The following is a 26682-nucleotide window of genomic DNA, read 5'->3' as shown; positions in this document are numbered from 1 at the left end:
GAGCCAATCGGATGGGTGAAGCGCTGGCGCGTGCGCGAAGTGGCCGGGCGATGGCGAAGCGCCGGAGCGGGAAGGGCGTGGATACCGGGCCCGCGGGGCGCCGGAGCGGGGAGGGCGTGGAGACCAGGCCCGCGGGGCGCCGGAGCGGGAAGGGCGTAGATGCCGGGCCCGCGGAGCGCCAGAGGGGGAAACATGTGGAGGCCGGGCGCCGGAAGGAGCCGCGGCACAGGTGGGGCTCTGGGAGATGCGGAGGGACATTGGCCACCCTCGTAGCGCTCTCCCAGCTAGCGGCCTCGGTTAACTCTCACTAACCGGGATTAACGAGCACATTCTGCCGCTGGCCCATATCCACCCCCGCCCCCCCCCCCCCCATCCCTTAAAAACACATCGTCCGCTTACTCATCACACTGCTGTTTGTGGGATCTTGCTGTGCGAAATTTCCACCACCCCAGCAACAGATCATCCGCTCACTCATCATTCTACTGTTAGTGGGGTCATGCTGTGCGCAAATGACCACCTCCCAAACATCATCCACTCATTCATCACACTGCTGTTTGTGGGATCTTGCTGTGCGAAAATTCCACCCCCCCTCCCAGCAACAGATCATCCGCTCACTCATCATTCTACTGTTAGTGGGGTCATGCTGTGCGCAAATGCCCCCCTCTCAAAAAAATCATCCGCTCGCTCATCACATTGCTGTTTGTGGGATCTTGCTGTGCGCAAATACCACCCCCACCCCCAAAATGACAGACCATCTGCTAACTAATCACATTGCTGTGGTGTTCAAAACAGGGGGCTGGGGAAGTAAAACTAAATCCAAACTCAATGTGCAAATCCACCAACGACTGTCCTGGAACATGTAGCGGTTGGTTCTATTTGTCAGATGAAGTAGAATATCAATTGACCTGTGTTACGGTTATCGTAGAATCTGTGCTGTGCAGAACGAGGCCAATCGACCTATCGAGTCTGCACTGACCCTCTGCACTCGACCTAGACCCACTTCCCTTTCTCTATCCCTGTAACTGCACCTAACCTGTATATCCCTGAGCACTAATGGTCAATTTAACATGGCCAAGCCACCTAACCTACATGTGTTTGGATTGTGGGAGGAGCACCCAGAGGAAACCCACGCAGACACAGGGAGAACATGCAAACTTCAGTCACCCAAGGTTGGAGTTGAACCTGGGTCTCTGGTGCTGTGAGGCAGCAGTGCTAACTGCTGTGTTACCATGCTGTTTTATTAATAATTAGGAACATAATGTGTTGTAAACCCATCATAACACCAAAAACTATAGGCAAATTGGGCTTTTAGCTTTTTATTCAATTTAAAAGAGTTCTACATGATAATGTATCTTATAAAATTGACTGAGACTGGTTAACTTTTCTATTCCTCAAATGCATTTACAAATAGAGAAAGAGAGCCCCACATCTGCAGTCCAGCTGGATTTGAACTATTTTAATTATGCAGCAACTCAAATGTCAGGAGGTTTTTAAGTGTTAATTTTACCTGCACATTGCATTTTTTAAGGGGAATGCGTAGGTTGTTAACATGGAAGAATGAAGAGTCCTGTAGTCATTCAACTCTTGAGTCGCATTAAGTCAGATCCCCAAATCTCATAAGTACCATGACAAGGTATTTAACTCCTAGTAAGAGATAATTCATAACAAATGGGAGCAACGTTAGTAAGCATTTGTGATCGCAAAAAGAAGTAAACATGCTTCTTTCACATGGCTGGGATCACAAATTTGAGTTGGTGAAGGAACTTGGAGATAAGAAAGAGTGGAGTAGAGTGAATTGCCTGACAAGGTTCTCAACAAGTTTGATGATCAGTTTTAATGCTGAGTCCACTACTGAGACAAGTTGTGGGTGAATGCAGTACTGAATTAGAGGAGTGGGCAAAGAAGAGAGAATGCCTATAAAATGGCATTCATGGGTGTTCACAGGGCAGCATGGTAGCACAGAGGTTAGCACAGCTCCAGGGTCACAGGTTCGATTCCCGGCTTGGTCACTGCGGAGTCTACGCGTTCTCCCCGTGTCTGTGGGTTTCCTCTGGGTGCTCCAGTTTCCTCCCACTAGTCCCGAAAGACATGCTGTTAGATAATTTGGACATTCTGAATTCTCCCTCCGTATCCAAACAGGAACCGGAATGTGATGACTGGGGGCTTTTCACAGTAACTTTATTGCAATGTAAGCCTACTTGTGACAATAAAGATTATTATTGTTAATAAAATATATAGTGAATGAATCAGTATTTTCTTCATACTCTTGTTCTTTGGCGGTGCATGTGGAAACTGAATGGGCAAAAAAGATAATGGACTTTTGTGCATTTGTCAGCCTTGTGTATAGATACGGTAAAATAATTTAAGACAAAGATTATTTACAATAACGAACTTTTAACCCCATAGCGAACCGAAGAAATTCAACATGAAGCCCAAAAATATTGATGAACAGGAAATTCCATACAAAGTCCGTGAGATAATGAGGAGTAGGGAGAAAATGGTGAAGAAAATGAATAAGCAGAAGAGAAAGCCTGGTAAGGTGGTCAACTTAACATTGTTCCGTTAAAACGTATTACTCACCTGACAATAGCCTGGGGTGCATGTTTATTATAGACCCTGTAGAGATTTGATATGGTACATGCCGCTTATAGTGAGTGTGGTTTACCCAGGGAAATAGGACAAATCCCATCCACAGAACCCAAAGTAAGTAACCAATGAACATGGGATTTATTTAGTGACGTGGACAAATCTCATGAAAAACTGGAGCTGTCCACTTGGGAGGCTGGAGAGGCGAACATGCAGTTAGTTTGCATTAATGCTGTTTTCAAACTATGAAACAGCAGAGAAAAGGTATCCAGAGAGCGCTGCTGGAGATGTTTGTCCTGTACCTTTCTTTTGATATTGTTAATGTAATATTTTAGTACCAAATTTAATTTTTTTCCAATTAAGAGGCAATTTAGCACGGCCAGTCCACCTACCCTTCACATCTTTGGATTGTGGGGGTGACACCCACACAGATACGGGGACAATGTGCAAACTCCACACTGGGGCTGGGATCGAATCTGGGTCCTCGGCACTGAGGCTGCAGTGCTAACCATTGCATGACTGTGCTGCCCCAATATTTTCCATTTAGATAGGAAATAAAATAATTCAGTCATTAAGTTGATATCTAAATTTATTTATGATTGCAATCGCAGGATTAATTGCTATGGTGAGTGAAAATGCATCTTAATCAAATTCAAGATGACATCCCAAAAAGCCTAGAAAGCATGACAATATTATAATTATAATAATCTTTATTGTCACAAGTAGGCTTACATTAACACTGCAATGAAGTTACTGTGAAAAGCCTCTTAGGCATGGACCTCATTCAGGCTTGCGCTGATAAGTAACATTCACATCACCCAAGAACCAGGCAGTGAGCATCGCAAGCAAGAGCAAATCCAGTCATCTCCCCATAACATTCAATGGCATTACCATCACTAATTCCGTCACTGTCGATATCCTGGGGGTTACCATTGACCAAAAACTGAACTGAGAAAGTTATGTAAATACTGTGGCTACAAGAGCAGCTCAGAGATTGGCAATTCTGTGATAAGTAATTCACCTCCTGACTCCCAAGCCATGTCCGTTATCTACAAGTCAGGGGTGTGATGGAATACTTTCCACTTGCCAGGATGAGTGCAGCCCCAACAACACCCAAGAAACTCAACACCATCCAGGACAAAGCAGCCCACTTGATTGGCACCCCCAACATTCACTCCCTCGACCACTGTAGCACAGTGGCAGTAGTGTGATGCATCTACCAGATGCACTGTAGGAACTTAACAAGGCACGTTTGACAGCAGCATCCAACCCTATGACCTGAACCACCTAGAAGGCCGTGGACAGCAGATACATGGGCATACCACCACCTCCAGTTCCCCTCAAGTCACACACACATCCTGACTTGGAACTACTACACTATTTCTTCACAACCACTGTGTCATAATCGTGGCACTGGGTGTAAGTACACCACTGTTACCACCGGTTCCCAGGTGAGGTTTCCCAAATTTGTTATCTCGGACAAGATCCCTCAAGTATTTAACTTCCGGACGGGATGCCTCCAAATTATAATGCTCAGGCGAGGAGGGGTTCACTGGCTCCCTTTCTTTATTCAACCCCCTCGGTCGCAACAAGAAAATAGGTAAAATGAAAATAAAGGAATTGGTCTCTGACTTGTTTGTGAGAAGTAGATGATGGAATGTTGTAGCCATTGCAATTCGTGAATCCAGTACTGCTGACTTCAGGTGAATTGTCGGTTTTGAGATTCCAGTGTTCTGTGGATTGGCCTTGTTTCCTTTTCAGCTGGAGCTTTGCTGACATGGGTTCCTTACCAGTCAGAGAGAACGTGGGTTCCCTGCAAAACCTTTGCAGGGCTCTGCTGCTGTCTTTCCCCAACACTAGTTGACACTGACCAGGTTTTGCAGCTGGCATTTATCCCAGTCTCTGTATATTCCTGGAAGGCAAAAATTCACAAACCGGCCTGCGATATTGCTCAGCAGCTATAATTGCTGCTAAGATGATAATCACCATTATCTCCACAGAAGGTGGTAGTTAGTTTCAATATGGTACTTTTGATGTGTCCTTGAAAATGGGGTGATTCCATTGCCTCTCGGTATCACCCATCAGAAATTCAGCCAGTGATTAAATTTACATCTTCAGCCATCTTTGACTTGTCCTTGCGTTTTAAAACCACAGGTCTTTCTGAACTTTTAAATATGCCCGTGCTTAATTTGGGGTTTTCCTCCATCATCATGACACGGCCATCTTCTCAAGGTTAATTAAGGGTGGGCAATAAATTCTGGCCTAGCCTCGACTGTGACACCCTTGCCCTGTGAATAGAATTTTTAAAAACTTTACATTTTGTATGTGACTCAAAACAGAAACACATACTAATCTTTATCAGCTTCACATTTATGTTTTACACTATTAGTATAATTTCGGTGAGGGAGAAAAGTAAATCTGCAAATAGTCTTTTTACTTAATAGAATGATGCATAAATATGATACCATAAAGGCAGCATGGTGGCGCAGTGGGTTAGCCCTGCAGCCTCGCGGCGCCGAGGTCCCAGGTTCGATCCCGGCTCTGCGTCACTGTCTGCGTGGAGTTTGCGCATTCTCCCCGTGTTTGTGTGTGTTTCGCCCCCACAACCCAAAAATGTGCAGGACAGGTGGATTGGCCACACTAAAATTGCCCCTTAATTGGAAAAAATGAATTGGGTACTCTAAATTTATTTTTAAAAATATGATACTATAAAAGGGTTCACATTTCTAAGTTTGCCTTTTGACCTTGACTCTTCTTAGCAAATATTGTGTTGCACCCATGCTATCGACTTGTCAGCTCAGTTGCTTAAAGGCATCAAATTATATTTTAATTGTAGTAATTTAACTATGGATGTGTTTTCTGGCCTTGGGTAAGTTTCCAATTGTAAGCTTTTCCTTTTGGCTAACTTTCTTCTTTTTGCTTCTGAAGGGTTTATCTTTTGCTGGAGTGTAGTTCCATGAGTGCCAGCAGCCCTCTGCTGTCTTCCCCAAGCAGCCATTCTTCATGGGTGAGCCAAAAGAGGATGCTTCCTCGGGCTACTCACCATATCTTTCTGCTGGAGATAGTATGATGTTGAGTGGGCCTCAGTGATGTACATGGCTACAAGTTTAAATACATGAAATAGGATGGGACTAGAGGGATACGGACCCTGGAAGTGTAGAAGATTTTAGTTTAGACCAGTGTTCTTCAAACTTTTTTTCCGGGGACCCATTTTTACCAACCAGCCAACCTTCGGGACCCACGCCAGGCGGCCCTCGCGACCCACGCCAGCCGGCCTTCGCGACCCACGCCAGCCGGCCTTCGCGACCCACGCCAGGCGGCCTTCGCGACCCACGCCAGCCGGCCTTCGCGACCCACGCCGGCCGGCCTTCGCGACCCACGCCGTTCGACCTGAGCGACCCGCCATTTTCTCTTACCTTGTTTGCTGCTGACAAAAATGGAGGAAATGTTTTTGGTTCCTTTTGGCCCTCCTACACACTCCTCCGATGGAACCTGTTGGATGAAGGTGAAGCCTTCCGGTGTCGGAAAGTATGGAGTCTCCATCTGTCCAAAGTTCTGCATTTTTTTCCTGTATAATTTTATCAAATAAACCCCGCCCGAACTTGTAAGAAAAATAATAATAAAATGAATAAAATAAACAAAAACTAAAAATTAAATGAATAAAATAAATGAATAAAACCCGCCGAACTTGTAAAAAAGAATAAAATGAATAAAACCCCCCCCCCCGAACTTGTAAAAAAAAATAAAATAAAAATTAAATGAATAAAATAAATGAATAAAAATCTCCCGAACTTGTAAAACAAAAATCTGAGACCATTTTTTAAAAATAGCAGCCGCTCTGCGCATGCGTGCCCAATCATCGGCGCGCATGCGCATTGTTTTGCACATGCACAATGCGGCCAAATTTTTGTAACATGTTCCTGCCCATTTTGAAGGCCGCCTGCTGCCGGCGTTATTAAAAGCCGGTTGCTGCGCTGGGATTTGCTCTATCGGGAGTGCCGTGAAGGACGGTTCTGTGACCCTCCCGACACGCGCCCGCAACCCACCCGCGGGTCTCTTCCCCCACCCCCCCCGGAATTTGAAGAACACTGGTTTAGATGGCAGCGCGGTCAACGCAGGCTTGGAGGGCCAAAGGGCCTGTTCCTGTACTGTACTTTTCTTTGTTCTTTGGGTGGGCTGGCTTGTTGGAGCAGATGGTCATAGAATAGAGTCATAGAATTTACAGCGCAGAAGGAGGCCATTTGGCCCATCGAGTCTGCACCGGCACTTACAAAGAGCACCCTACTGAAGTCTACGTATCCCTGTAACCCAATAACCCCCACTTATCATTTTTTGGACACTAAGGACAATTTAGCATGGCCAATCCACCTAACCCGCACATCTTTGGACTGTGGGAGGAAACCGGAGCACCCGGAGGAAACCCACGCAGACACGGGGTGAACGTGCAGACTCCGCACAGACAGTGACCCAGCCGGGAATCGAACCTGGGACCCTGGAGCTGTGAAGCAATTATGCTAACCACTATGCTACCGTGCTGCCCTATACCGTGCTGTCCTTTCCTATTCCTTTTGTTTATGCAATAGAGACTTATACAGCCAAGTTCCAATGTTGACAAGTGCTTTGCTTGCTTGTGGATAATAATTATGTGTGGGAATCTGGTTGAAAGTACTTAACCAAAGCTGTCATTTACTTACTGGTGTATTTTCTCATCCATACCCTTGGGTCTCTTTCTGAGAAGGCTGTCTTTAGACCAAAATAGCTCATTCTTGTGTAGGACACAAACAAACTCAACCTTCAAATGGATAAACTGTAATAGCGTAAAAAGTGACACTGAATTTATTTTTCTTTAAACACCCAGAAAAGCCAGCGAAGAAGCCTGCTTCAGTGGGTTCAGGTCTCCACCAAGACATACCAGTTCCAAAGTTTAAACGGCGGAAACGCGAGCCCGAAAGTGCCTACATTCAGCGCATGGAGGAGGAAACACAGCACGTAATGTTCTTGACCAAAACTCAACTGACCCGATGTCCTGAGTTGGATAACGAGGAGGAAGAACAGGCAAGCAGTGTGAAAACAAAGTCTGAGAGAAAGAAAGAGTATGTCCTATAATCTGTACATACGCTATTATATCTTGTGTGGAGTTTGACATTGCTGATAGATAACTGCAATTACATTAGTTTTCCTTTTTGCTCTTTACTGAAAATAGCAGGGTGGAAGAAAAGGAAAGGGAATCTGCCTTTGAGAAGGGAACCTAATAAAGTCATTGTGATTAAAAGTGTGTTTAAAAATATATATATAGTTGCTTGCAGATAGGTCAGAATTCTTAACACAAAAAGAGAATCAATTTATTTTGGAGCTGTAGCCTGGATGATATTTATGATAAATGTAACATTCCATTTTCCAATCCTCTACCTTAATCTCAAAAGAAAGGGCCAGATATTTAGAAATTTCTTATCCTTCCATCCGACATTTAGAGCATCTTAATGCAAGTCAGTCACAAGGACAGTGCTAAAGCGTAGGCCATAGTCGATATTATGCAAATATATATTTTTTAAGAGTACCCAATTCATTTTTTTTCCAATTAAGGGGCAATTTAGCATGGCCAATCCACCTAGCCTGCACATCTTTGGGTTGTGGGGGCGAAACCCATGCAAACGTAGGGAGAATGTGCAAACTTCACACGGACAGTGACCCAGAGCCAGGATCGAACCTGGGACCTCAGCGCCGTGAGACAGCAGGGCTAACCCACTGCGCCACTGTGCTGCCCTATATTGTACAAATATAAAGGATAGAAGTTCTTTCTTTGACCCCTCTCACCAGTCCCACCTTGGGCTTGTTTCAGGGAACTTCTAGTAGTCATTACTTCAGGTCAGCTGCCTGCGCATCCATGTTACCTGCACAATACACGGGTTTGCTCAGCTGTTCACATAAGGCCCTTCAAATTGGAATTAATTGCAGAGACTGCAGGTTTTTTTTTCATTACAAATGGTGAATATTTTTTGGTGTTATTCATGCGTAGGAATAGTCCAGCTGGGTGGCACAGTGGTTAGCATTGCTGCCTACGGCGCTGAGGACCCAGGTTCGAATCCCGACTCTGGGTCACTGTCCGTGCGGAGTTTGCACATTCTCCCCGTGTCTGCGTGGGTTTCACCCCCACAACCTAAAGATGTGCAGGTTAGGTGGATTGGCCATGCTAAATTGCCCCTTAATTGGAAAAAAAAATAATTGGGTACTCTAAATTAAAAAAAAAAGGAATAGTCCAGCTGACATTCCATTTGTCTGCACTGGGTTAACATCCAAGTTCGCTGAGTGAAAGAACCACATACCTAATCCTTTGCATCCATAGTGACCCTAATGCTAATAATATGTCCATGAAGGGGCAGCACGGTGGCCTAGTGGTTAGCACAACCGCCTCACGGCGCTGAGGTCCCAGGTTCGATCCCGGCTCTGGGTCACTGTCCGTGTGGAGTTTGCACATTCTCCCTGTGTCTGCGTGGGTTTCGCCCCCACAACCCAAAAATGTGCAGAGTAGGTGGATTGGCCATGCTAAATTGCCCCTTAATTGGAAAAAAAAATTGGGTAATCTAAATTTATAAAAAAAAAAGAAAAAATAATATGTCCATGATTCACTGATGCAAACTCTTTAAGGCAGAAGTGTTTGATCTGTGGTTGTGCTGCTCTGTAAATACCAAACCAGAGCATGGAACTCTATTATTCAAAGAAAAATGGTGAATGTGGTAACAGCAGATATTTCTTGAGATCAAACCAACATTGTGTGAAGAGAGGGATTTAGATCTTTAAAAATATTTTTGTTGTGGGAAGTTGTGCATTTGTTAGTTGACTTTGGTTTGTATCAAATAGGCATGACAAGAAGCGATTGGGGAAGTTTATTAGAAAGAAAGCTGAAAGAAGGGAGATGAAACTGGAGAAAGAAATGTTTACAGGTAAGTTACTGTCGCAGGAGATGTGGTAGTACGGTGCCTATCTGTTCTGCGTTCTCATAGAATCCTATGGCACAGAAGTAGCCTTTGGCCCATCAAACCTACACTGACAAAAACCGACTCCATATCTACACTTATCCCACTTCCCAGCACTTGACCCATAGCCTTGAATGTTATGACGTTTCAAGTGCTCATCCAAGTACTTTTTAAAGATTGTGAGGTTTCCTGCCTCAACTATCCTCCCAGGCTGTGCATTCCAGATTCCCCCCACCTTCTGGGTGAAATTTGTTTTCCTCAAATCCTTAAAATTTCCTGCCTTGCACCTTAAAATTATGCCCCCTTGTTATTGACCCTTCAATTAAAGGGAAATACTGCTTTCTCTCCAACCTGTCCATGGCCCTCATAATCTTGTATACCTCGGGGCAGCAGTGGTGGCGCAGTGGCTTAGCCCTGTTGCCTCATGGCGCCGAGGTCAGGTTCGATCCCGGCTCTGGGTCACTATCCGTGTGTGAAGGATTTAGGTTATTCCAGACCTGATAATACTTTATTAATAACCTATGCTTGAGGTTAACCCACCAAAAGAGGGAAATCCATTTCTCTGCTGAGACTCAAAATTGATCTCGCGATGGGAGAATGCTTTTCCGGGTCCCAAGCAGTTAAACAGGATCTCAGTTACTTTTTATGGGAAAAGTTCAGATACGCCACTCATAACTAAATCGTTACCTCTGTCGCTGTGGGTCCTAGGCATTTAAGACTTCCTCAATGAGTGTCTAGGATTTTAAACTTTGAGAGTAAATCTACACAGTATAATTTTAATCAAAGTAATTTTATTGTAAAATACTCTCACTTGGTACATACAAAATTGCAGAGTTAAAAATATAAATTGATTAACAGTCTTTAGTTATCTGTTAATAATATAAACCCGTTAACAGTCCTTTGTTATCTGCTAACACGTTAACTTCTCTTAAGAGAATGTGATATCTAAAACATGGAAAATCCTAAAGTATCTCCTATCTTAGTGCATGGAGGTTGGAGTACAAGAATAAATAAGTCATGCTACAATTGTACAGGACTTTGATGATGCCACACCTGGAATACTGTGTGCAGTTCTGGAAGGGTATATTTGTATTGGAGGTGGTACAGCAAAGGTTCACTGAATTAGTCCCTGGGATGAGAGGGTTGTTCTGATGCAGCTGAGTAAATTGGGACTACATTCTCAGACGTTTAGAAGAATGAGAGGTGATCTCATTGAACGATTATGAAGGGGCTTGATAGGGTAGATGCTGAGACAGTTTTCCCTGGCTGGGGAATCTAAAAAAAAATTTTTCATAAATTTAGTGTACCAATTTTTCCAATTAAGGGTCAATTTAGCATGTTCAATCCACCTACCTTGCACATCTTTGGGTTGTGGGGGCGAAACCCACACAAACACGGGGAGAATGTGCAAACTCCACACAGACGGTGACCCAGAGCCGGGATCAAACCTGGGACCTCGGTGCCATGAGGCAGTAGGGCTAACCCATTGTGCTGCCCTGGGGGGAATCTAAAATAAGGGGGCACAGTTTCATCATCTGGGATCAGTCATTTAAGTTTGCGATGAGAAATGTATTCAGTCAAATGGTTGCCAAATCTTTGGAATCCTCTATCCCAGAGGGTTATGGAGGCTTTATGCACCCTAATAGTTACATCCTGAAAAGGGCCAAAGATTTGTCCAACACTGTTTCCCTTTTATAAACCTGCAGTCATATATATATATATTTTTTTTAATTCTTCCAATTAAAGGGCAATTTAGTGTGGCCAATCCATCTACCCTGCACATCTTTGCGTTGTTAGGGTGCCCACGCAGACACGGGGAGAATGTTGAAACTCCACACGGACAGTGACCCGAGCCCAGAATTGATTGCGGGTCCTCGGCCCCTTGAGGCTTAATTGAATACATTTAAAGCTGAGTTAGAGTTTTGGTCTCTCATGGAATGGAGGGATATGGGAAATGGGCAGTTAAGTAGATTTGAAACCCAAGATCAGCTAGGATCATATTAAATGACAGAGCAAGCTCTACTGGTTTCTTCTCCTATTTCTGATGTCCCTGTGTTCTAAAGTCATTAGTCCTAATTTTATGTAAGAACCCTGTGTGAGCACTTTATTGAATTATTTTTGTTGAAAATTCTAATACGCTGCATTTATTAGTTCCGCTTCATCCACCCTATTAGTTACAACCTCAAAAACGCAAAAGATTTGTCAAACACTTTCCCTTTCATAAATGTGCAGTCACGTCATAATTTTCTAAATCTCCTTTTATTATGTTCCTTATAAAAAGTCTGGCATTTTCCCTATGAATGATGTTGGGTAACTGGCTAACAATGTTGTGATGTTCATAGAGACTGATAGCTTCTTTAAAAAAATATATGAATTTGCCAATGCAAAGAAACACATGTATAGATTTCACATTTATGACTTTTTCCTGTAACAGACTAAAACTAAAATCGACTAAATGTTATTTAATAGGCAACTAATACACTAAAATACTGCCCGTTCATTTCTCTACACAACCGAAAACCCCATTCCACATTTATACATTATACTAAATTCACTCAACTGGTTCCTGGGATGAAGGGATTATCTTATGAGGAAAGGTTGGATATGTTGGGCCTGTATCCATTGGAGTTTAGAAGAATGAGAGGTGATCTTATTGAAACATAAAAGATCTTGCAGGGTGTATGCAAGAGACACTAGAATGAAAGGACATAGTATGATGAACAAAGAAATATTACAATTCGTATTTATGGCAGTAATGTTATTTTTTAAAACCCTCGTTTAAAATACATACAGGAAGTATGTCTACTAAAGCTGTAATTAAGGAGTCGCAGGGCGGCACTGTGGCGCAGTGGTTAGCACTGCTGCCTCACTGCGGCACTCAGGATCTGGGTTCGGTCCCAGCCCCTGGTCACTAGGGGCTTTTTACAGTAACTTCATTGAAGCCTACTTGTGACAGTAAGCGATAATTATTATTATTCGTTTCGAGTTTGCACATTCTGCCTGTGTCTACATGGGTCTCACCCCCACAACCCAAAGATGTGCAAGGTAGGTGGATTGGCCATGCTAAATTGCCCCTTAATTGGAAAAAAATTAATTGGGTACTCAAACCTTATTTTTTTTAAATAATTAAGGAGTCATAAAAGATTGAGGTAATTATTGATTTTAACCACTTACTGGTTACAGATAAAGAGCTATTAAAATTGTGTTTTGATTGCTAGAGATTTCCTAGTGTGTAGCTAATTTATAAGGGAGTAATGTTTAGTCCTAGCTAATCAGCTCATGGAACTCAGTGAGATACAGATTATATAATTAATTGGAGGAGCCAGGTCTGACTTTAGCTTTGCAGACCACTAGAATATTTTAAGTTGAGCAGCAGTTTTCCATACGATTTGAGTCTGACAAGACAGAGGTGTACTGAATCTGATCTTGAAAGGAACATTCTCTAAAGGTCTGCACAGCTAAGCAAGTAAACTTGTGTTGTTAACTTTATTTATAAGTTGCATTTGAACTGTATTGGGTTACTTAATTGGAATTAGCAGCAGATATAGATAGTAAGTTTAAGTTTTTCCTTGTGTTTTCCAACTGTTTAACTGATAATTATAAAGCTATTTCTGTGATCTTCATGTGGTCAATTCTGTGTTTAAATTAAAGTTTGTTCTAACAGAAAAGATACCTATTGGTCAGAGTCAGCACTCCTGGGGTGAAGTAACTTTTCCTCACAGTTTTATAAATTTAAAAAAAGAATTGTTCGTTGTTCTTTATCCAGTATCCGAACAAATTTTGGGGTCTGGTCTGGCTTCGTAACAATAGTTCAAAAATAAGGGGTCTTGGGTGGCACAGTGGTTAGCAATGCTGCCTCACAGCACTGAGAACCCGGGTTCGCTCCCTGCCCCGAGTCACTGTCTGTGCAAAGTTTGTACATTCTCCCCATGTCTGCGTGGGTCTCATCCCCAGAGCCCAAAAAACTTGCCGGGTAGGTGAATTATATTTAAATTTACATTTAAAAAAAATAAATAAATAAGGGGTCTCCCAATTAAGATAAAGATGAGGGGAAATGTTTTTCAGAGATTCGAAGTCTGGGGAATTCTCTTCCCCAGAGACCAGTGTAGGCAGAATCATGAATTATTTTTAAGGCTGAGTTTTTTTTCCAATAAATGTAGTGTGTCCAAATTTTGTTTTCCATTTAAGGGGCAAATTAGCATGGCCAATTCACCGACCCTGCATATCTTTTTGGGTTGTGGGGGGTGAGACCCACGCAGACACAGGAGAATGTGCAAACTTCACACGGAGTGACCCAGGCCGGGTTCGAACCCGGGTCCTCAGCACCGTGAGGCAGCAGTGCTAACCACTGCACCACCATGCCGCCCTTTTAAGGCTGAGTTAGATAGATTCTTGATTGACAGAGAGTAAAAGGTTATAGGGGCAAAACAAGAAAATAGAGCTGAGTACATAGGTTTGTATGTGGTCTTGTATATAAAGTCCCAAGCTCCTCCCAGCATTAACAGGATCTCTTCTTCCCTGCCGTACCATGGTGAATGTACCAAATGTCCTTTTAAACAAAGCTGCTTTACTCAATCATGTAAACACAATCAAATGCATTTCCAGTAGCAAGGCACCCTGTGGCGACTCCTTGGTCTTTAAATCTCCATAAGCCTTGTCTCTTCAATCGGGAATCCGTCATCACCAACACTTTGCATTGAGTTTAACCAAAGACGTTCCTTCTGCATAGCAGCACCTTTTCTCCGCCTTCTTCCCCAAATCTTTGTCTGACTGACAAGAGTCTTTACATAGCACGAGCAGCTGCCACCTCCTTTGTGCCCAGTTGTTAAAACTTGCATGTTACTTTCAATATATTTTGACCTGTACCTCTATCCCCATGACAACCAGGCCACATGGGTTTGTCTCTGGGCAGATTTCATAGGAGGTCACATTCCTCTTTTCAAATTACTTCATTTTACTTTAAATTTAAGGCGAGTGTTTAAAACATAACCATCCTTCAAAATCCTTTATAACTGCTAACAGGGTTATGTATCTTTGCTACTTTCCAATCCATGGGGGCTGTTCTAGAATTTAGAAAATTCTTGAAGATTACCACCAATGTACTCACCAACTCTATGGCACAGTAAGAAGTCTTACAACACCAGGTTAAAGTCCAACAGGTTTGTTTCAAATCACTAGATTTCGGAGCACCGCTCCTTCCTCGGGTGAGGAACCTGAGGAAGGAGCACCTGAGGAAGGAGCAGTGCTCCGAAAACTAGTGATTTGAAACAAACCTGTTTTGGATAAAAAAGGGGTTAAGATGGAGGAGAAAGGTCACTGTCTAAAGCTATTGAACTCAATGTTGAATCTGAGGAATCATTCACCTGAGGAAGGAGCAGTGCTCCGAAAGCTAGTATTTGAAACAAACCTGTTGGACTTTAACCTGGTGTTGTAAGACTTCTTACTGTGCTCACCCCAGTTCAATGCCGGCATCTCCATATCACAACTCTATAGCAACCTACTTTAAAGCATCAAATACAGGCTTTTATTCCCATTAATTTCTCAGTATTATTTGTTTACTAATTTCCTTAAGTTTCTCATTTTCACGACCTTTGTCTCCCCATTTCTTCCGGAATGCTTTTTGTATCTTCTGCCATGAAGAAAGTAATCCTTGGCTCATACACGGCTCCGTTGGCCTTAAGTCATTACAAACAAATAATTCCGTTTTGGGGTCACGTCTTCATCAAGCAGATTGTAGACAAATTGCGATTATAGCTCTTTTCTATGATACATGTTTTGAGTTCTGTTTGTAAGGGCATTGAAGCGCAGTCTCTTGACAAAATGACTGCGGATGAAGGTTGCTAGTCTGCCATTCTTCACAATCCTGACAATAGTGATTATTTATATTATTTTCCGCTCTTCAGTTTTTAATGAGGACACTAGGTGGTGCACTTGACTTAAGTAGAGCTTCACCAGCTGAAGATTTCAGCCTGGAAAGACGGCCTCGTCTGAGCTCTGCCACTGAATTGTCCCAGCTTGAGACTGTAGAGTGGAAGTTCGCTTGGTTGCTCACCCTCCTTAGATGACCACCTGAGGAGCATTTACAGTGAAGCTCAGTTTAAAAAAGTGTGGATTTTGTGGCTACCTGAAGGGCAACTGAAATACCAAGGGCTATAAAAATAGAGATTGGACCAAAATATGGGTTTGGTGCTCAGATTTCTCGGTCAGAATTTGAATATGCAATTTTCACGCAGGACATTAAAATGTAATTGAGTTTGTGTTGTTTGGTGAGGATTTGTTGACAAATGTGAGGTTATCCATTTTGGTAGGAATAACAGCAAACGGGATTATTATTTAAACGATAAAATATTAAAGCATGCCGCTGTTCAGAGAGACTTGGGTGTGCTAGTGCATGAGTCACAGAAGGTTGGTTTACAAGTGCAACAGGTGATTAAGAAGGCAAATGGAATTTTGTCCTTCATTGCTAGAGGGATGGAGTTTAAGACTAGGGAGGTTATGTTGCAATTGTATAAGGTGTTAGTGCGGCCACACCTGGAGTATTGTGTTCAGTTTTGGTCTCCTTACTTGAGAAAGGACGTACTGGCGCTGGAGGGTGTGCAGAGGAGATTCACTAGGTTAATCCCAGACCTGAAGGGGTTGGATTATGAGGAGAGGTTGAGTAGAATGGGACTGTACTCGTTGGAATTTAGAAGGATGAGGGGGGATCTTATAGAAACATTTAAAATTATGAAGGGAATAGATAGGATAGATGCGGGCAGGTTGTTTCCACTGGCGGGTGACAGCAGAACTAGGGGGCATAGCCTCAAAATAAGGGGAAGTAGATTTAGAACTAAGTTTAGGAGGAACTTCTTCACCCAAAGGGTTGTGAATCTATGGAATTCCTTGCCCAGTGAAGCAGTTGAGGCTCCTTCATTACATGTTTTTAAGGTAAAGATAGATAGTTTTTTGAAGAATAAAGGGATTAAGGGTTATGGTGTTCGGGCCGGAAAGTGGAGCTGAGTCCACAAAAGATCAGCCATGATCTCATTGAATGGCGGAGCAGGCTCGAGGGGCCAGATGGCCTACTCCTGCTCCTAGTTCTTATGTTCTTATGATCCACAGTCAGTTTAAATTTCATTTTTCACAATAGGGTTGACCTTATTTTGCAGATACTGTGAAATTTGGAGAAGTGGCCATGCAGCCACCTACCCTCACGGCTAAACCCAGGAAAAGCCAAGAAACTGATCAGGTAAATACTTTGTTTCTGTAGCACCAGCAATATCAAACCAAATTGGTGCAATAGATTGTAGTTCCGTGGATAGATTGGAGAAGCTCGAGTCCTAAGGGCTGTAATGTGTCTAATCGGAAGATGAGATGCTGTTCCTCCAGGGCAACAGGCCAAGGATGAACAGCCATAGGAAGGCTGGGGTCATCCTTGCCATTCTAACTAAGCACCTTGCTTTCATGCTCACGTGTCCATCCTTGGCCTGCAGCAATGCTCCAGTGCAACCCAATGTGGAGGACCAGCACCTCATCTTCCAATGAGACAAGTTACAGCTCTCGGGACTCAACATTGAGTTCAATAGCTTTAGACAGTGACCTTTCTCTTCCATCTTAACCCCTTTTTTATCCAAAACATTTTTGTCTCGATGCAAGAACAAGCCCCCCCTCCCCCCCAACCTGGCCATCGATCCTTTGTTCTCAAGATTGCTATGCTTTTGTTGAAATCTCTTCCAGCTACAGTGTAGTATCTAACAGATATTCCCCCTCAGTTTTGATGAGGAGCCAACAAATTCAAAACGTTAACTCTGTTTTTCTCTCCCTACAGATGCTGCCAGACCTGCTGAGTTTTTCCAGTATTCTCATTTTTTTTCAGATACCAGCATCCGCAGTATTTTTGCTTATTTTAGTGCTTTCTTTGCCTTTGACAAATCTGCCTTGGCTTTCCTTAATTAGTCCATATTTGTCTTTGCCCAGATCAACGATTGCATCCATTGCATAGGCAATTTCCACCCTTCTCTTAGCTTCCTTGGATGCATGCTATCTGGTCCGAGTGACTTAGCATTTTCAGCACAGCTGACCTTTCCAATACTTCCTTTTTTATCAGTTTCTCCTCCATCGAGTCCCTCAACTACCTCCTCTTTCACTGTGATTTTGACTGCACATCTTTGGGTTGTGGGGGTGAAACCCATGCAAACACGGGGAGAATGTGCAAGCCTCACTGTCTACGGACAGTGACCCAGAGCCGGGATCGAACCTAGGACCTCAGCGCCATGAGGCAGCAATGCTACCCACTGCGCCACCGTGCTGCCCATGGTTCCAGTTATATTATCAATCTGACATTTGTCATAAGCACGTTTTTCTGCTTCATCTTTGTCTTCTGTAATGCTCTGGCTTTGGTTGCTTCACCTTTATCTGGGCTGTATCTGCATCATCTCCTCTTTAAAGGCAGCCCATTGTTTTATTATAGTTTTGCCTGCCCTACTGATACTTGATCCACTTGACCCACTTCATTCCCCAGAACCAGATCTAAGGGTGCCTCTTTCCTTGTTGGGCCTGAAACATACTGATCAAGAAAGGTCTCCTGAACCCACTTCAGAAACTTTCTCTTCTCTGCCTTTTACACTGCCATTATCCCAGTCTATAGTGAGTTAATTAAAGGTGATAAAATGAATGGGAAAACAAAATATTTGGATATCAAAAGCCCATTGCGGTTAAATGGATTGCATCACTTGTGTCTGATGTAATTGGCTATTGCTTGCTATAAACGTGTTATGAGACTGCTGTTATTCATCCTTTACAATGACAATCCCTATTTAATAATTTTTATTGTCACAAGAAGGCTTACATTAACACTGCAATGAAGTTACTGTGAAAATCCCCTAGTCACCACTTTCCGGCATCTGTTCGGGTACACTGAGGGAGAATTCAGAATGTCCAAATTACCTAACAGCACATCTTTTGGGACTTGTGGGAGGAAACCGGAGCACCCGGAAGAAACCCACGCAGACATAGGAAGAACGTGCAGACTTCGCACAGACAGTGACCCAAGCCGGGATTCGAACCTGGGATCCTGGAGCTGTGAAGCAACTGTGCCAACCCTTTTATTTGGTTTGGTTATCCAGCTGGAAATTGCTGTGCTGCTAAGTCAGAAGCGAGCAGACCTCAAGCTCAAGTTTGTTGCACCAGGGCAGCACGGTGGCAGAGTGGGTTTAGCCCTGCTGCCTCACGGCGCCAAGGTCCCAGGTTCGATCCCAGCTCTGGGTCCCTGTCTGTGTGGAGTTTGCACATTCTCCCCGTGTTTGCGTGGTTTTCGCCCCCACATCCCAAAGATGTGCAGCGTAGGTGGATTGGCCATGCTAAATTGCCCCTTGATTGGAAAAAAATGAATTGGCTACTCTTAAAAAAAAAAAAAAAAAAAAATGTTTTTTAAAGTTTGTTGCACCATTTAATTAGATCATGATTGATCTGTATCTCACGTCTATTTTGCCACCGCTTGACAATATTACTAATGTAGCCTAATGCATGTGGCGCAGTGGTTAGCACTGGAACTGCGGCACTGAGGAGAGAAAATCCGATTTCCGCGACAGTTTGCAGGGCAACATGATCCCTGATTTCGCTTTCAAATTGTCCAGCTCTATCTTTACAATTGTGCCCATTTGTTCTGGATTTGTCCACCAGAGGAAGCAGCTTCTCTGCATCCACCCTATCAAATCATTTAATTATTTTACCTACCACGATTTTACCCACTCACTTAATTTTTCTCTAACCTTTTTAACTTCCTCCTCCGCTCTACATAGTTTACAGTAACCCCGAAGTTAATTTTCTGCCAGCTTGGGATATACTGCTCATTATTCCTTCATCCAATGTTTGATATACATACTGAAAAGCTGGGAAGCCCCAGTTCAGATCCCTGAGGAAACAACAGTGGTTACATCATGATAATTGAGTGTACTCCCTTTATCCCGAGTCTCTCCTGCCTCCCAACCAATTGATAACCCATGTCACATCAGCAAGGATGTTAATACACACGATATTCACACCCTTGCTGATGGATTTACAAAAACTGTACTGAAACAATCTGACCATTTGCTTTCTTTCACCGAGCTAGGATGTCTTCCATTAGAATTTTTCAATGTTTGGTGAATGGCTGTCTCTTAAATGCTGCAGGTTGCGTTGGGCTGAATTTATGATCTGAGAATTTTACAAGTGTTATTGACACATGATGGAGAAATAAGATTATAATATTTGTCCCGAGAAATCTGAACATCAGAGATCAAACCATGATATGTTTGTTTAATCTCTAGTTATCAATTACCCTTATTGCGAAATAACAGTACTTAAGCATGAAGGTGAATTATAACAACAGCGTGCAGCACTGATTATATCACCAGACTTAAACATAGGGATTTAAATTGAAAACTGGCCCAAACACAATCCTTTTAGATTGAGCTCAGAAATAGCAAGGCATCAGCCACAGCACTGGGAATGTTCTATTAACCACCCAACAATGAACAGGAACTTGAGGATGATGTTTTTAGACAAATTATTCAGCCATATCATTATAACTATAGGACATTTTAATAATCCGAGTACAGACGGTGGTGGAAAAATAGTTTGCTGGGCGTAGGGGAGTTTTATTGCAATGTGCTTGGGTCTTTCCTATCAGTTGAATTGCTGCCACTTCAAGGATGGAAGCACGTTACTAAACTCTTCATAAATCAGTTAACCAAACCCAAAGGTTTGGTAACGCAAACCCAAGTATCGTAATGTAAATATTAAGCTTTGAAGTTTAACCTTCTGTCAGCTGTGTGAAGGCTTTTATATTTTCCTTTGCTTTGCGTTAAATCATTTGTTTGTTCTTCCCAGCCTGGCCAGAGACAGTTACTTCTGAAATCACTGTTTCAGCAAAGCAAGTGCGCCTCAGAAAGAAGGGAGGGTACCCAGTGTGGTAAGCAGCCCACCATGTCGATGGCTCGTCAGAGGATGATGCTGGAGGAGCGGGAGAGGGTCATTAAGGCCTACAGAACACTGAAGAAACAGAAACAACAAACCCTGGCCCAAAATAAAAACAGCACAGAAAAGTTGAAAAATCCTAAATAAGCCTCAGAATTTTACCATTTGAGGCACTAATTCAGGGGTCTGCAGGTTCTCAGGAGGACTGAATGCCCATTGATTTGTTATTTAATAACGAGTGATTTGTTGAAAGCTGTGTGTTCTAATATAAACCATGTAGTATAAGCTCTGGACTATAACCTATATGCAAGGAAAGGTACCCATTTTGGAGCTAAACATTTATACCTGTAATTCTCAACATGCCTGACTGCCATCAGTGAAGCTGTATGGTTTAGAAATCAATAACTGCATCAATAGTGACGATACCAAGTTGTCTTGAATGTCCTGGTATACTTGATGTGCTGTTAAGTTGGCTGCTGGACAGTGTTCTGTAGCCAGTTTCTGGCTTTTTATTGAATTTCTTTTTAGCCTGCTGTAGAGTTGCCCATTGAGAGTGATCAGGCCTGTGCGGTCAGTCTTTACAGGGATAGAATTGTGGTTAGCTGCCTCTTTTTTTACCCAAAAGTTTTGAAAAATGTTAATGACCTTTGTGAATTGAGGGAAAGTTGTTTTGTATTCTGTAATCCACCTTAAACGTGAGATATGACCCATGCTCGGTACTGTCATTTGTAGCCGGTTGACCTCTCTCAGCTCCATGCTGTTCTCCACTATTTTTTTCCAAATAAGGGGGCAATTTAGCATAGCTAATTGACCTACCCTGCACATCTTTGGGTTGTGGGTGTGAGACCCATGCAGACAGGGGAGAATGCGCAAACTCCACACGGACAGTGACCCGGGGCTGGGATCGAAACCGGGTCCTCGGAGCCATGAGGGAGCAGTGCTAACCACTGTGCCGCCTACCGTTCGCCACTCTGATCTGCCAAACGGGCTTATTAGTCAAGTTCCACGGACTGCTGGGCAGCTGGCTGGAAATATGGTGCACCTTGTACTTACCTTCACTGTGGAAAAAATGTACAGTTCTTCCACATTTTGAGAATAGCCATTGTGTCTGTGTTTGGCGAGTGGGTGCCTTAAATAGTTTCCTTTTAAAAAAAAATTTAGAGTATCCAATTCTTTTTTTTCCAGTTAAGGGGCAATTTTAGCGTGGCCAATTCACCTACCCTGCAAATCTTTTTGGGTTGTGGGGGTGAGACCCACGCAGATACGGGGAGAATGTGCAAACTCCACATGGACAGTGACCCGTGGCCGAGATCGAACCCGGGTCCTCGGCACCGTGAGGCAGCAGTGCTAACCACTGTGCCACCGTGCTGCCCTGACTTTTAGCAGTTTCTAATAAAGCTTTGTGATTGGGGTACAAAGTGCTCTGATAAAACCTGCTGGTAAAATTGGGATAATCCCTCTGCGAGCGTGCATTTTGTGAGTACCCAGGATTTGTATGAGGTGAATGATTTATATTTTGTTAAACAGTAACCACCTATAAATCTAGTTTTCCATTATGTGCAATTGTGATTTGTATCTTGTGATGCAGAATTCTTCTGAATGTGAACGCCCTGATACTGAACTTTGATGGGGTTTGGCACAGGGCTAAATCGCTGGCTTTGAAAGCAGACCAAGGCAGGCCAGCAGCACGGTTCAATTCCCGCACCATCCTCCCCGAACAGGCGTCGGAATGTGGCGACTAGGGGCTTTTTACAGTAACTTCATTTGAAGCCTACTTGTGACAAGCGATTTTAATTTCATTTCATTTCAAGAGATTGCTGCAATTTCTGTAACAATACTACACAGTGGTATTTACTGACTTACATTTTTAGCTCATAATTGCAGGAAATGTAGAAACAAAGAAAATTCCATTTGAGTCTGGTCTAAGACATGTCACGTTAATCCCTTTTAAAAAAAAAAAAGAATTGATCTTTGATAACTTCAGTACTTTCATCCGCAATCTAGCAACCCTTCAGGTTAGGTATACAGCTGGCGGACAGACTCTGACCAGTGCAGCCTGTAATGGGACCCATAAATCTGATCTGATTAATGGTCTACTCTATGTGGGAGAGCGTACTTTGCTTCTGTATGTGTGCTGTAGCAGCTGAGAATCGAGTAACTCACTGACATCCGGCACAGCACAATGGACCGAATTCGGTGCTGTATCATTGCATAATGAGAATGACTGGGAGAAGAATGGGGAATATGCTGATGATTGTGCTACAGATTTAATAAATATCAACTTTCTGTCAGACTCCTTTTTGATAAATTTAGAGTGCCCAATTTTTATTTTCGCTATTAACGGGCAAATTTAGGGTGGCCAATTCACCTACCCTGCACATCTTTTTGAGTCGTGGGGGTGAGAGCCACAGGGAGAATGTGCAAACTCCGCACTGACAGTGACCCAGGGATGGGTTTGTCAGAATCCTGCCAGAAATCCCAGCTTCCTGATGGCTAAACATATAGCACATCTAGTTCTGTGCAAGGTCCAGAATTATGTTCATGACTTCCTGCCTACTCCACCCCTCCCTGTAACCACAAGATTATTCGCTATCGATAATGGGCTAATTGTTCCCAGTGCACTTACCAACCCCTTCAATTTTGTCTCATTATGTGGGTATTGCCCTCGGTTTGATGCTATCTGCCACACACCATAATTCCACACCGTCTTCTGCATGCTCAAAAAGCATTTATTGGCAGACTAGCCATTAACAAATAATGTTGAAAGGCGATCTGTAATTCTGTTTGCGAAATGATTGCCATTGACTTGTTACATGTGCTGTGGCCAGTAACATGCTTGTGATATGGAAATCCCATTGGCGTTGCTGCTTAAAGCCCCAAATCTAAGCAGTGTAAGGAGATGTAATTTGTTCATGAATGATTGGAAAGCCTGAATCCTGTCATGCTAAATCTGTTTGTATTCATTCCGGTGCAGATGTCAATTGTATCCTGTCTCTTGCTGGGTGCTTCATAATGAATAGAAGTTCTGTCGAAATTCTAATTCACTGTCAAGTGCCACCTTGCCGCTGAAAATGGATACAAATACATTGCTCAATTAAATTGCAATTAATTTTGAAACACTGCCACTTTCAGAAGCTTCTAAGTCAAATAGACCCAACAACCCCAAGTTTGATTCCCAACTTATGGTAATTACATAGAACAGTACAGCACAGAACAGGCCCTTCGGCCCTCGATGTTGTGCCGAGCCATGATCACCCTACCCAAACCCACGTATCCACCCCATACCCGTAACCCAACAACCCCCCCTTAACCTTACTTTTTTTTTAAGGACACTACGGGCAATTTAGCATAGCCAATCCACCTAACCGGCACATCTTTGGACTGTGGGAGGAAACCGGAGCACCCGGAGGAAACCCACGCAGACACGGGGAGGACGTGCAGACTCCGCACAGACAGTGACCCAACCGGGAATCGAACCTGGGACCCTGGAGCTGTGAAGCATTTATGCTAACCACTATGCTACCGTGCTGCCCGAAGTTGGCTGATCTTGGCCCTGAGCTGGTGGAAGAAAAAAAATGAGTGAATCTGATTCCGCTTCTGATTACTATCCAGTGAATATTAACGGTGACTGAATGCTGCATTGCTGTGATGACCAACATAGTGAATAGCTTGCTGTGGCTAACAGAAGGCTGCTCTTGCGTTGCACTGCGGAGTAATAGAACACTGGCTTGACCTCAACATTCCCTACAAGCCTTTTTTAACTCCAGCTGGTCTGCCAACTGGCTGCAAAATATTTTCTTTTTAACCCAACAGGTGAGAGTGAGCGCTTGCATTCCACAGCTTGGGTTGGCTGGTTTAAGAGTGGCTTTGGCAGAGACCCGAAAGCAAGCTTCCAGCTAACACTCTGGGCCAAGCACCAGCGCATTGCCCACGGTAATGTTGTTGAGCGTTGGAACCTAGGCCAACTCTGGCCTCATCTTATCACTTTCGGGGCAAAGCCATTTGGAATTCCTGTCAATTGGAGCTGCGTATCCGACCATCCCTTTCCCTAATCCAGGACACTGAGGCCAATTCTGTCAACTGACCACTGGTCTTGATGAACTCTGATATGGTTGGATAAATATTCCAAATTTTAATAAATTACTTCCATGGGAAATGATGCAGCTTAGATTAATAAACAAAACAAATCTGGTACATCAAATTACAAAGATCTAGGGTTGTGTTATTTTGTTTGTTTCTCTTCAGTGTTGCCATAGAAGTGTCACTTGCACAATGTCAAATTGCAAGAGCTTTCTAATTCAATCGCAAATCCTAATGATATTCCAGGGAGTGCCATCTGTTTGAACAGTAAAATATTACAGGATCTGGTTAATGTTTAAAAGGAGATTGTAGGCTCCCATTTATCACAATTCTATGCACACTGGGTAAAGAAGAATTTTATCTTGTGATGAATTTACATTGGCTTTATAAAACATTCATTTAAAAAAAATGGAAATATCTGGTTTGGGGTGCAGTGGCACGGAACAAAGTCCTTTCACTGTGTGAAATCATTGCTTTAAATAAAGTTTACCATAATGGCTACTGCAGTCTGTTAATTCTAGATTGATGACTTATTGGAGTTGGGGGTGTGGGGCCAAAAAGAGGGGGGGTGAAGCCTTACCCAGTAATTGAAATCAAGGAATGTAAATAAAATGGTAAAGGAAACAATTTGCAAGGCAACTTTGAATTGAGAGGAACAAAATCTGACTTGTACATCATTAATCTATGACTGATGCATCAGTGTGACAGCTGTAGGAGTTGCATTTGTCCATCACTGAAGTGACATTTGTTTCTAATGGGATTTAGCTTGCCTCTGCTTCGCTAGTCCTGGGAAAACTTAATCTCTGGAATCAGTGGGGATGGCTGCCAGGAAGACTGCTATGTTTTACAGAGGGAGCCCTCACCAAACCGCTGGTTGGGGCCGGGCAGATAGATGTGTGATCTCCTCCAACCGTGAATGGGCAGACATCCTGCAAGCAGGATCACCAACCCCGTTTGGGAGGCTGTGGCTGTGCAAGTCATGACAGTGCCAAAATGGACCTGGATGCTCAAGGTCTAAGCCCCCCCCCACCCCCCAGGATCACCTGGAAGTGAGCCTCCGCCTGAACCTCAGCTGTGGACCCTGGGGATACATCTAGCTGTAGTGGGAGAGTGAAGAAGAGTAAGAAACGATAGGAATCTTGACATGGGTGAACCTTGACACTAGTAAAGATAAATCACCATTGTAATAGCACACTTGTATTAAAAATCACTTTGTTTACCCATACAGATCTTCCACGATGTTATGCCATGGCGCCATGCTCTGCAAGCTCCCATTCAAACTTCATCCCTGTAGCAACAGATTTGTCATTCCGCCTCTCTGGGCCCCCAGATCACCCCGTTCAGCTCTTTGTCAGGCAGGCATCTGACATTTTGCAGAGGATAAGAGGACCATTGCTCTGCCCTCACTACAAGTCATCATCATTCTCTTGCAGTGTTCGGCCAATCACTTTCACGCCCTGCCCATGAATATTGGTGCTGTCACGGTGACGTCCTGGAGGTACCACAGTGGTCAGAGGATGGCAGAGCCGGTGGTGGGAGAGGTTTTCACACTTTAGTCCTGGACGTCCACAAAACGAGTGGCTATGAGAGCATCACTGTCCCTGAGCTCCTCGTAGGCCCTGGTCTTTGCCTGAAGTCCTTCCTCCGCTTCTTCCACGGGTTGCCCCTTGCTGCCCTCCTTGACTTTCTCCTTATCTGAGGGATTTAGTGCACCTCCATCTCCTCCTGGTCCAGCTGCTCGCTCCATGTCTGTGCCAGGTTTTGCAGAGCACAGCGGACTAATATGCAGGTCACTGGGGGCTGTATTGTATGACTCCCTTTGATCAGTCCATCTGGAGCAGGCCAATCACCTGCTCAACCAGCACATGTGTTGATGTATGAGCTTCGTTGTAATGAGTCTCAGCAGGTGTTTGTGGCCCTCACACTGGTGTCATCAGCCATCTGCTGAGTGGATACCCTTTGTCCCTGAGGAGCCAACCCTCCAGCTGCTGCTCTCTCTCAAAAATGGTTGTGACCGCGTGGTCACACGTGATCTGAACATTGAGGGTGTGGTATTCTTTGCGGTCCACAAAAGGCACCCTATGCTGCCATGGAGGACCCCGAGCCA

The 26682-nt window shown here is 43.6% G+C and overlaps 1 protein-coding gene across 4 annotated transcripts; it reads left to right on the top strand.

The window, feature by feature from the left end:
* The first annotated feature begins 29 nt into the window (after window positions 1–29).
* On the top strand, window positions 30–22786 carry ccdc137 (coiled-coil domain containing 137). 4 transcript variants are annotated; one of them, XM_038777091.1, is made up of 6 exons: window positions 30–229; window positions 2407–2534; window positions 7445–7679; window positions 9445–9527; window positions 16709–16788; window positions 20409–22786. In XM_038777091.1, exons 1-6 carry the CDS (start codon window positions 51–53, stop codon window positions 20640–20642), a joined length of 939 nt encoding a protein of 312 aa, XP_038633019.1. In that variant the 5' UTR covers window positions 30–50; the 3' UTR covers window positions 20643–22786. The 4 variants fall into 4 exon arrangements, with proteins under 4 accessions (XP_038633019.1, XP_038633023.1, XP_038633022.1 ...); XM_038777094.1 differs by lacking the exon at window positions 30–229 and adding an exon at window positions 378–865; XM_038777092.1 differs by lacking the exon at window positions 30–229 and adding an exon at window positions 2149–2188.
* The last annotated feature ends 3896 nt before the right edge of the window (window positions 22787–26682 follow it).

The sequence above is a fragment of the Scyliorhinus canicula genome, chromosome 18 (assembly GCF_902713615.1).
Source record: "Scyliorhinus canicula chromosome 18, sScyCan1.1, whole genome shotgun sequence".
Lineage (NCBI taxonomy): Eukaryota > Metazoa > Chordata > Chondrichthyes > Carcharhiniformes > Scyliorhinidae > Scyliorhinus > Scyliorhinus canicula.
Note: the sequence above shows the minus strand (reverse complement) of the source record. Positions and strands in the feature narration are given on the sequence as shown.

Coding starts and splice junctions, on each gene's coding strand:
- ccdc137 (XM_038777091.1), top strand. CDS start 51: ATGGCGAAGCGCCGGAGCGGGAAGGGCGTGGATACCGGGCCCGCGGGG. Junction 230..2,406: donor CGGAAGGAGCCGCGGCACAG/GTGGGGCTCTGG, acceptor TTAACCCCATAG/CGAACCGAAGAAATTCAACA. Junction 16,789..20,408: donor AAAGCCAAGAAACTGATCAG/GTAAATACTTTG, acceptor TGTTCTTCCCAG/CCTGGCCAGAGACAGTTACT.